Source organism: Acanthochromis polyacanthus, chromosome 17, assembly GCF_021347895.1.
Source record: "Acanthochromis polyacanthus isolate Apoly-LR-REF ecotype Palm Island chromosome 17, KAUST_Apoly_ChrSc, whole genome shotgun sequence".
NCBI lineage: Eukaryota > Metazoa > Chordata > Actinopteri > Pomacentridae > Acanthochromis > Acanthochromis polyacanthus.
Genome location: NC_067129.1, coordinates 6,872,197 through 6,884,187, shown reverse-complemented (window position 1 = coordinate 6,884,187; position 11,991 = coordinate 6,872,197). Strand labels below are relative to the sequence as shown.

At 43.3% G+C, this 11,991-nt stretch overlaps 1 protein-coding gene across 1 annotated transcript; it reads left to right on the top strand.

Moving 5' to 3' along the window:
- Nucleotides 1-3,664: 3,664 nt before the first annotated feature.
- On the top strand, nt 3,665-10,827 carry spry4 (sprouty homolog 4 (Drosophila)). Its single transcript, XM_022197491.2, has 2 exons — nt 3,665-3,970; nt 6,220-10,827. The coding sequence occupies exon 2, from the start codon at nt 6,271-6,273 to the stop codon at nt 7,417-7,419; it is 1,149 nt and encodes a 382-aa protein (XP_022053183.1). The 5' UTR covers nt 3,665-3,970; nt 6,220-6,270; the 3' UTR covers nt 7,420-10,827.
- Nucleotides 10,828-11,991: the final 1,164 nt, after the last annotated feature.

The window sequence follows — 11,991 nt, the reverse complement described above, 5'->3', positions numbered from 1 at the left end:
CTGTGCACAAGAGCTGTTCTTGATGTCAGTGTATATTACAAACTTCTTTTATCAATCCTTTTTAGCATTAATTTTTGTGTTTTCTTTTGTCACCTTCTATTTCATGTCTAGCTGTGAGTTCACAGACACGGTGCCATGGTATGAAACGCACTTTGAAGGTATTCAGTCTTGGGACTGTGTCACAGCAAGACCCCCACACAATTGTTAATTGGTGAGAGATGTGTATTGTAAAGTGTCAAGGGGGGGTTGGAAGCATAGTAAATGATGGCTTACCTGCAACAGGAAGCTTTTGATGTAAGCGGTGTGCATACTCTATAGAGCTATCACTGTCATTTGCATTTAAGCACTGTCATCTGGCGCTCTGCTCACACGCACAGACGCATGGATATACACACAGATTGAGCAATTAGCAGCTTTTCTCAGGTTGTTGTGTCTGGAGAACAGTGAGGAAACATACGACAGACAAACGCCAATAGATTAGTGAAATGCAACCAGGGACAAACAAAAAGGCTACGACTGAAACGCCGGTGCATCTGAAAGGTTAGAACCGAGGGAAAAAAACACAACAAGAATGTAGAAGAATGTCGAAAATACTTTAACATCGCAAACAACGAAGCAGATGGGGCTGTCCATTACAATCCCAAACTCACAGCAGTAGCCAGCAGATGTGGCAGGAAGAAAGACTGGGAGGGAAGACTCTGGAGAGAAATCTAGGCCTTCCCTTCCGTGCTTGTATGCCTGGATGATCACACCGACGAAAAATCTACAATTCAACAAGCACTTCATGTAGGCCATGCCTGCGAGCCACGCAGCTGTGGACAGAAATCTGCAAGTATCTACAGTATGTGTCTTTGTGCATCTCTGCACATCTGTGTGTGCAAGACAGAGACAAAGAGGGAGTGGAAGACAGAAATGTGAGGGAAGGGAAAGAGAGGCTGCTATTTGTTAAGAAGTCTGTATTATGAAAGCTTCCATTCTTTTATAATACATCTGTGAAACAGCTTCTTTCAGTTACTGAATACTGGAGAAATCCCTGCAAACAGAAAGCAAAACTCACATAAATACTTATTAGCAGGTCAGCACCACATTGGGTTGTTTATATAAAGCTGTTTTCTAATGCTATAGAGTAGATATTTAAGCAAAAAAAAAAAAAAAATGAGTCTGTGGGTTACAAATTTGATCACAAGGCATAGTACATTTGGATTCACATTAGATTAATGCAATATAATAACTGTAACCAGCCCCATGAGAGCCTATTTATATATAAGCCTGTAATTTAGGCGTTTTTTTTTTAATATGTACAAGGTAGCAGTCAAGTGAAGGCGTCGCAGCATACATTGATCCTAAGTTTTACTCATATTTACATAGCCATGCAATATTATTGCTATCACAAAAATAGGCTGGTAGAGTTTGGGCTAAAAGTGAAATGAAATGTGCAAGAGGTCACACATTTAGTCTTGCACACCGAGTAAGGCTTTAAATCCCAGTAGGCCTATAAATATAGGACACATTGCAAGGATATATTAAAACAACAGATATAGAAAGTACTATAAAGAATGACAAAGTTTCCTTTAACTCACTATGATGCAATTTAAGTCATTGTATGATTTTCAATGGATGAAATCTTTTTAAAAATTTGTGATCTGCAGCGGTCGATTTGTAGTAGGATCACAATTGTGTGATCATCAACAGACAGCTGACGTAATGTTCACTTGTTGTCATGGTTACAATGATGTCCTGTCACTATCCCGCAATTATACAGAAATCTTGAACAAGTGGGTGGATCCAGACTATAAGCAGCATCACTGCCAAAATCGAATCACTTCGTCCCCGTGTCATTTCTGACCTTCTCTAAAAATTTCACCCAAACCGATTAGTCTGTTTTTGAGTAATGTTGCTAACAGACAGACAAACCAACACCGATCAGTACATAACTCCGCCATGCTTCTTGCTGGAGTTATAACACTTTTGATTGCATTTTTCAATTTATGTTTTACATATATCAGAAATAGCTTAATTGGTTGGATATGTGTACATATATAAAGGATTAAAAAACATGCATTTAAGGAAGGGCGTTAGGTTGAAGAAAGGAAAATTAGTGTTTTACTAAGTACAGCTATGTGTTCTTAAAGATAATCATATTTAAAGTGAACCACAAGTTTAGTGCAAATTGTGCATGTTCTGACGATACAAAAAAATAAGTTTTTAGGGATAAATAGAGAGCTTTTGACACTTTATATGCATGAGGTGGGTGGAAATGTTAGGATGAAAATATAAACAGTGGGTTAGGGTTTCAAAAACGGTTGTTCCAGACATTCAGACATTACAGACTCAGATTTAATTGTTCATCAGAGTTCATCTACATACAAAATAAAAAAAGGAAATCCTTTCATTCTCTTCCTCTCTTATTCTCTTGCTTCCTTCAAAATGATAATCCCAATTTGGAGGTGTAGTGGTTGCCATGGTGATGTGTGCAAACGGATAATGGGGCAACTGTTAACCTTTGACTGGTTAAAAGCCCCAAGCTGAGGCAGGGAGGGAGGTGAAGGGGGGGCTGGGTGGTGGCACACACACACACACACACACACACACACACACACACACACACACACACACACACACACACACACACACTGGGATGTCAGAGAGAAAGGAAATTCACACTCATTTCCTCCGTGTGGTTTCGGTACAAATCAACAACATCCTGTCCTTTTGTGAATCCTGCCTGCCCTCATGCTGGTTTGCGTTTTCGAGTAGGCGTTATAACCCGCCCAGCACCACCACCCTCCAACTCCTCCTCCGCCTGCTCCTCATCTCCTCTGTTTTTTTTAACCATAGACTCAGTAGTCATACCTCACATTGTTGCAGAGGAAGGAAGGGCATGTCCTTGTTCGTGCAATAAATGGCTTTAGATGGAGCAGGAACACGATGGGGAGAGGCTGTTATTTAGGCTAACCCAGCTGAGGCATGTGACCTCTGACATCTTGATGTCTTCGTCGAGAACACATAGATTAGATTTCCACTATTTTTTTTTATTCATTTAATAAACTCGACCATTCTTGCAGATTTTTCTCTCTGTGTTGTTTTCTGAAACGCAGCATGCACGTGCTGGCTGCAACATTTGGCACCCATTCATCAGAACCGATATCAGATTTTTGCCAAACAGTGAAATAAATAAATAAACTCATTGCAGATTTAGCTAACTCACACGCATCTCTCTCTCCCTTTCTCTCCTCTGTTACACAATACCCCCACAATCACGTCCCCCTTCAGCACTGGAGCAGTGCAAACCTTCGCGTTATCAATAAATCAGCAGCGTTAGAATAAAAGCCGGAGTGGCATCAGAGCAGACTCTTTATGTAAATCAGGCCTGACATTGCCCTTGTGACCAAAAAAAAGCCCCCACCGCCTCATCCACCCTCCTCCTCCTTCTGCTGCTGCTCTCTCATACACACACACACGCCTCATTCGCCATTTCTTCCCATTCATAAAAATCGAGGCATCGCGCCTGCGCAATGCTATTCGGAGTCCTCCCATTCATAAAAATGTAACCTCCGCATTTCAGCCCTCCCGAGTCGCTCTGCCCTCCCATTCACAAAAAAAAAGGAGGAGGAGAGAAAAAAAGAGAAGCTGAGGCATCTGCGCAGTGCCGTCCCTTTCCTATCCTCTACCCTCCCATTCATAAAAACTCACTTCCCTCCCCCTCGGTGGTTGCAACATCATATCCAAAGCTCTGCGTCCACAACCGCAGTCGCCTTTTATGCACCAGCGAGTGGAGATTATAGTGCTGGAGAGCCGCTCGCCGTTTTATCGCTTCTACCTTGTTCAGATTTTCCCCCGCTCCTCTTTTGGACTTATCTGAGTATTGGACTGAGCATTTGTGGAGCTACTCACTCTCTCGGACTGGACTATAGGCTGCGCGCAAACGTCGTGCGCAACGAAGAGATGAGAATTGTATCCTGAAACCACAGTAAGTCCTCACCTCTGGTTGTTTTGTCCCGGTTTAAATGTTAACCAGTGAGTGTCTTGCCTTAAGAACCAACCATGCTGCCTACACATGCCTGTTCCCCTTCAATCCACCGGATTGCAGGCACGAAGAACGCGCTTGCAAACTCTTATTTTGCAACAAGCTGTTCCACCGAGCCGTGTTTGCGCTTTAAGTCAATATTTAACCACCGATTTCGGGAGCAAAAGCAAGGTTAAGGCACAGAGAGTGGAGATTATGTCATGCTGTGAGAAACGACGCGTTTCTGGATACGCATGTATGGCTTTTCACATTTAAGATTAATCTTTTTTGAAAGAGCCTGTCACATTTCAACCTTTCTGAAGCCCGTATCTCTCGGTTGTCCTTCTGCAGCGACCGCCTGGTTGGCACATCACGTCGTTTGTGTCAGGTGTTTTTTACCATTAAGCTGTCTTTTCCCCCCAAATGCCAATAATAATAATAATTTTAAAAATCTAAAATTTTCTTCTTTTGTCAGCTGTTTCTGGCTCGCCGTGAACGATTGCGTCCACCTTTATGCATCAAACTACGCACCAAACTGCCTCCGAATAAAACTAAACCCCAGCTGTCAGTCTGGTGGCACATAGTGTTCCGTTTTTCTTTATAAAAGCTTTCGCTTTTTTAAACATTTTTAAACAGATATCACGGCTGAGGTGTTGAATGCGTGGTTACAATGCCTATATAAACATGCTATTTGAGTATGCCGAGCGGCCGCCTCCGGTTTTTATGACTCAGTCCATTCACATATTGAAGGGAGGAACGCGCGCACACACACACGCACACATGCACACGGGCGCGCGCACTTGCACACGCATAGTTCCGGCTTGGAGCTCATAATGGTCTAGATTTGACGATCACAAGCGCTTGTGTCGGTGCCAGCAATGTCGCAACAGGTTTCTCAAACAGGCTTTTGGAAATCAGAGAAGGAAAAAAAAAAGAGGACACGAGTCGACAGTCAAGCAAAGCGACTACTGACACATTTCCGAATAAAATAGATCATCAGTCAGCAGATTAATGTGCGTAATAACGCGCAACACGACAATCTTAGGTTGTTGGATAATTCTGTCCGCCTGAGTTATGACATAGCAGGAATATAATTCATCACAGACTCTGAATAAACTGGGCTATAATTTGCTATGAGGAAACTGAATGTATAGATGTGGGTCAGGGGAAATGTCTTCGAGGCTGCGCTTTTGTCGGTTTTCGTGTAAAGTAAGTTAGATTTGTAGTCTGTCGTGCATTCATTGATGAAATGGATGGAACCGATTTCACTCAGTCTCGACATGACTGGAGCGCATTGATTCATGCAACATCAGCTGCAGCCAGCAGCTCTCATTCACAAAAACCTGTAGTTCATAAAACCAGTTCCATTGACAAATCCCAAGATTCATATCTGCACTTATACACACTGGCTAAAGAGAGAGAACATGTAAAACGGGTTCAATTATATTACTTGTTACTAAGTGATTCGATATCTTTCGTAGTCATTTTGTGACTGCTGAAGTCCCCTTTTCTGGCAACCTTCTCATCGCTTTGCTCTGCCTTGTTTTGCATCTTTGAGTCTTTTGCATGCAAGCCCTGCTCTCTGGTGCTCCCTGCTTTTTGGAGGGGAGGCAATGAGAGCCCAACTTCTATTGTTCTAATGTCAAAGTTAGAAAGGAGGAGGTTTAGACTGAATACCCAGCTAGTACTCAGTCCAAAAATCACCATCGTTTGGAAACTCTATGCTCAGATAACTGTAAATATCCTCCCTGGAAAAAAAGATTTCTTTTGAGAAAGTTTGGTGTTAAAGATTACATAATTGCTTTGGCTGTTGTAAATCATGTGTAATACTGTGTTTTGGATGCTGTCTGAGGTGTTGATTTAAAATGTTGCGATCTTTTGTTCGTGTGTGGGGAATGTAGTTTTAGTTTAGTTAAATTCATGTGGATATATCAAAAGTTCTGGCCTTGAACAAGTCTACTGTAGTTAAATTAAGGAGTGGGATGTTCATGGATTCACAATCTCTTATTTATAGCTGAGATGTCTGTCAAATTTGGAGAGTTTTGTGTTTTTTAATTTTCTGTAAAATACACAACTCCCTTTATTTTTTAATATACTTTGCTTTCTTTGTGGCTAAATACTGGACGTATAGAATGAAATAGAGGATAAAGAGCAAAAAGCTCAGCAGCTGATGCAGTCAACCATAACTGTCTCTTTTGTATCTGTCATTGCAGTTTTGCTAAATGCTGCTTTAGAGTGAAGACGTGCGAGGCACCAGCCTACACATGGAGTCCAGGGTTCCCCACCACATCCCCGGAGTGTCCTCCTCCCTCATATCCCAGCCCCTGCTGGAGAGTCGAGTGCCCTACGGCCGTCTTCAGCACCCTCTCACCATTTACCCCATTGACCAGATAAAGTCATCACACGTGGAGAACGACTACATCGACAGCCCGGCCGTTGTCTCCCAGCAGCCCCCGAGCCAGAAGTCTGTGAACCGAAGAATCACCTGGCTGGGTCAGAATCAGGAGGCCTTCCTTGGGGCAAACCACAACCACCATCACAATCACCAACACCAGCCCCACCAGCAGGGCCGGTGCGAGCCACACCCACACCAGGACTCCACCACCCACCCTTGGATTTCCTTCAGTGGAAGACCCAGCTCTATCAGCAGCAGCAGCAGCACTTCATCCGATCAGAGGCTGTTGGATCACGCTGCGCCCACCCCGACGGTGGACCACCACCCAAACTTGCACCCCCACCAGGCCCCTGTCAACACAATCACAACCCGAACTACAGGCTGCTTCACTTCCTCTGAATCTAAGGTCCTCACCACCTCTTCCTCTGCTTCCTCTTGCTCCTCCTCTTCTAAATCGCTGGACCTCAAGTCTGCAAAGATGCCAATGGGAGGCGTGTGCCCCACTGGGGCTCAGCAGGGGTTGGCGTTGATCCCTTCCTCCCCGGCTGAGAAGAAGCACCTCCTTATCTGCGAGCACTGTGGGAAGTGCCGGTGCACAGAGTGTACGCTCCCCCGAACCCTACCCTCTTGCTGGGTCTGCAACCAGGAGTGCCTGTGCTCTGCTCAGAGCCTGGTGGATACAGCCACCTGCATGTGCCTGGTCAAAGGGATCTTCTACCACTGCACGGAGGACGAGGACGACGAGGGCTCCTGTGCCGACAAGCCTTGCTCGTGCTCCCAGGCCAACTGCTGCGCACGCTGGTCCTTCATGGCTGCCGTTTCTTTTGTTCTGCCTTGCCTGGTCTGCTATCTGCCAGCCATGGGTCTGGCTAAACTGGGACAGAAGTGTTATGACAATGTTAGCAGGCCTGGCTGCCGCTGCAAGAACTCACAGGGCGGCGTGAGTGTCCCAGTGTGTAAAAATGGAGGCATGGAAGCAAAAGCTGGGACAGTAGAGAAGCAGCAGCAGGGGTCATGATACTGGACCAAACTGTCTGGCGGTGGCCTTGCTACATAAATGGACATGATCACACAGTACTTGCCTGCTCTCTATGGATAGGACAATCCAACACCAACCCATTAAACTATCCCATTAATCTGCTGGAAGATGACTTATGTAAAACAAAGGTACTTAAATGGCTTCTTGACCTATGTTTGATAGGGTGGATGATCAAAACGGGCCTTATCTGAGAGAGTTGGCTAGTATGATTAGCTAACAGGCCCTCTTAGATGTTTTTCTTTCATTTTTTTGTAAGAGTGACACAAGAAGAAGAGACTAGAATGTGGGACTGGTGTTTGTGTTTTGTGAAGATGGCTGAAGGCACAAAGTCATTGTACCTCTCTGCTGCTCAAGATTTCTCTGCTAGTTTTGTAACTAACTAATCAGAAGCTGGTGGCTGATCCTCAGATTATGTAGAAATTATTGATGGAGATAAGTATCTATGAGCCCCTTTCCCAGCCCCAAAGCACAGCCCGGTGTCAAACATGAAAACAACTGATTATCTATTCTGTGGCTTTATGATAGGCCATCGTGAGAGTAAAACCACCACTTAGTCCCTCCGCTTTCATGATGGTCACCATCTTTTAGCGTTGCCAGTTTCCACTCTTAAAGCTGAAAGATGCTAGCTTGGTCTCACTAACGTTTTATCTTGAAGTTTTTATCTCCATGGAGGAGCTGTAAAGACAAAACCTCTTTAGATTTAATTGTAATTTCCCATGATTCTCACTCTGTATCGTGCGTACGCAGTTGTGCTGCAAGTGGGAGATGATCACTTTACAGTGTGTTTTTCTATCTTGGGGTGGTGAAGCCTCGACATTCTGAAGTATTTTGAATGCTGTTCACCAATCACCTCGGACATAATGCATGTCATGACCTGCATGCTCTAGTCTAATGGGTACCCACCGTGCTAGAAGTCGATTTGTAGTAGAGAAATGTGTTTTAAAAAAAACAACAAAAAAAGCCAAAAAGTCAAAAAAGAAAAAAACGTACACCCAACCTTCTCAGGGACTCTTACAGTAATCCTCTCTAGAACTTGGCCTACTGCATGTTGGTTTCTAAACTGCCTAGGAGCCTGGTCTACTTCCTCTTTGCACAAAAAGGCAAAGAAACATTTAGGGGCAAAAAGGCAATTATGAATAATTTAAAACAAGTAAGCTAAGTGAGAGACAAAACTGGCCAGAAAATAATGTTTCCGGAGGGGAAGCGGATGAGAGTGATAAGAGAGCGAAGAGGCGGAGAGAAGGCATCACAAAGTTGCTGTTGTGTTTGTATTCAGTCAGCCTTTTTTGTCAAAATCAAAACCTGCCACTTGCACAACCTTTTTAGGAAGACGCGAACCCCTTAAAGGATGTACTAAAGCACAGTATTAACCACCTCAGCTATCTCGCATTACGTTGGCGTGCACTACATTTAGTCAGCACACCCTCCCCCCCCACACACACAGTGTCTTCATTAAATTCAAATCATTATGCTGCATAGCTGCGTAAGTCAGATAGTCTCTCTTTTATTCTTGAAGTCTATTTTTGTGGCTTGCATGATGTTCTTAGGACTTTGCCAAAGGAAGCTATTATACAGTAGCATGTTTTCGCAGTCTGAGTGATCACAGTTGTTATGCACTCTTGCCAAACGGAGTCGAAGGCAGTTGGTCGTTAAAGGCACGCTGCCCTTTAATACAGACAGCCATTTTCCGTTTGGCATTAAGGCATACTGTCTTTGTTGCTCCATAACACACACACCTCTCTTTCATGTCGGACCCTTAACTTCCATTAGGGTGCCTAAACTTTTCTCATATTCGTATTCGTCTTGTTGCACAAAGCTGATATCACACAAGAAAAGAAAAAGAAAAGAACAAAAAAAACCACACACACACAGTCCTTAGTCTTGAATGTATGAGGCAATATTTTCAAAACCTAGCAATTCAGTCTGAGAGAAAGGTGCCAAAACTGAGAATGATTGTGTGACTGGGCAAAGGCCTAGTAGGAATAGATGGGCAGCAAAAATCACAAATGTTTTGACAATATATTTAGTAATAGAGCTATGCAGGTGAAATGTTATTTGCTGTAAATAGTTTCACAACATTTGTGTTCTTTAGAAGAGACTTTTAAATGTCCTTGAAAGATTGCATGGTACATTATAACTACAATTCAGTACAAAATATATCGAGAATATATTAGATATATATTTTGAGGGTAAGAATAGGATGTTTTTGAGGCTGTGAGGGACAGAAAAAGGAGGGGTGGCGAGAGTGAAGGTTCTGGATGGGGGTAACAAAAACTGACAGGTCTTTCTATCACTAGCACTTGATTTAGAAAAGTGTGCCCGGCAATAAAAAAAAAATGTAAAATCGACGAAGAAGAAAAAAAAACTCCTGCTGTTTATGCTATCCATGGCTCATTAGCAGTCGAGAGGCTAAGCTAATTCCCTGGTTCCTCTCAGAGTCCTAAAGACTGTGGACTCATTGAATCCACACAGGGAACACAATCTACCCCTATCAACCCATTTCCTGCTGTTACTGCTCAGTGTCTCAGCTCTCTTTCTGCCCCTCTCTTTTTTCCCTCTCTTTCTCGCTTTTTCTTCCTTCCTCTCTTCCTCCCTCCTTCTTGTCCACCCTGAGAAATTGTCCAACAAACACCCCTGGCCTTCCTTGATTGACAAACACAGCTGCTGTGCATAAACTTGTCATACCACAGAGACAGGAGAGAAAGACACGTCTGTCTCCCCCTCTTTTTTTCCTCTCTCGCTGTTTTCCCTCCCATCTTTGTGTTTTTTCTCTCGAGTTGTGTGTTCTGTGCCATCTTTTTCACCAGTGGACCTCTCTTCTTTTTTATTTTCCAACAGTTGCTGCCTTTTCTTTAGATTTCTCAGCTCTGTCACCGCAACAGTAATGTTTCTTCACGACTTAGCTTTATTCTATCACATGTGCTCGAGGGGGTGGAATAATTACCAACGACGACAAATATTAAATCCTTTTTATTGTATCCTTTGTTTTCTTTTTGCTACAGTGCTGTGACTTTTACACACCCATGCCCCCCTTTTGTGTCACTCATTGGCAGGCACAGATTTTGTTTTTGTTTTTTTAATTATTATTTTCAACCCAAACAAGAGGCGGTCTCACAGAGTTGGGTGATGCTACTCCATTCCTTTATACCTTTGCAATGTCATTGTTGGGGATTAAGAAACGAGATCTGTGCTTTTGTTTCTTTTTTGGTTTTGTTTAGATATAACAAAAACGAAAAAAATCTCATATAAAAGGTTCCCTTTATAGATATTTATTTTGAAGTTCTATTTTATATAGTATTTATTTAGATGCCAACTTTTTGTTTGTGAAGAAAGCTTATGTCGAAATGGAATGTACATTGACAATGGAAATATATATTGTTAAATATACCTGGCTGTTGTGTCATTAATTTTGTGCTCTTTTATCAAACACTACACCTTGAGAACACACTTATTCTAAAGATAGTGTCAAGATATTAAAAACTATGACTGACATTTTCCACTATTTACACTTCATATAAATAAAAAGGAGCACCATGCTGAGTCTTGCAGCAACAGTGCACAGAAAATATGAATTTTTGTTTTTCTGTAGCCACCAAAAGGCTTATTATGAAGAGATTTTAACTATTAATCATTCTGCAAAAAACAACAGTTTGTAGCTTTAGTTGTTTTACATCAACACTTGGAATTCCTGAGGTCCCTCTTCCTGTGTATGAATAGGCCGCTCTCTATAAAACACTGGTGGGGCAGTGAAGGCCAAATAAAGCGGTGTGACCTTAAACAAGAAAGAAAACATTACATAAGAAACAGGACATAATCCAAACACTTCCTCCGGACGATGAAACATGAGGCGAGAGCCAGTCAGATGGTCACTTAATGTCAGAGGCTCTGCTTGATGGCTGCCGTGCGTGTGTGTGTGTGTGTTTGACTTGCAGGTTAAACTGACTTCCTTCTACTTTATAGGGGTGGTCTGTTATAATCTGGATGTGTGGCATTCCTTTCTCTCCAAAGCACCACCTTATGAAGCACACACACACAAACACACACACACACACACACACACAAAACCTTCCTGTCACACACACATACACTGTCGTCACTCCCTCACCACCCTCCACCCCCTCAGCCCACCTGTGCTGCTGTTACCCCCGAGGTGCTCTTCCTCCCTCCGTGTACCTACCCCCTCCCAGCTCTTTCCCCTTCTATTCGCTTGTTTCCTGGGTGTTTACCTGAGTGCACCTGGGAACGGAGATTGGAACAGAGAGTGTGTGAGGAAAAGAGAAGAATTACAAGAAGAAGAAGAAGAAGGAGAGCTCGCCTGGCCTTCCAGCATCACATAAAGAACACGTTTCCGCTGCAAAAACCCCGCAGGCGCTGCTGTGTCTGCTCCAACAGGTGAGATCAGAGACCAACCTGCCTGTTTACCTGCCGGTCTGTCAGCACCCACCTGGGACGGCACACACACACACACGCACAAACACCTGCATTCAACTTCCTCCACACCTACATTGTCATCTCCACCCCACCGGGGCCACATACATATCATCAACACAG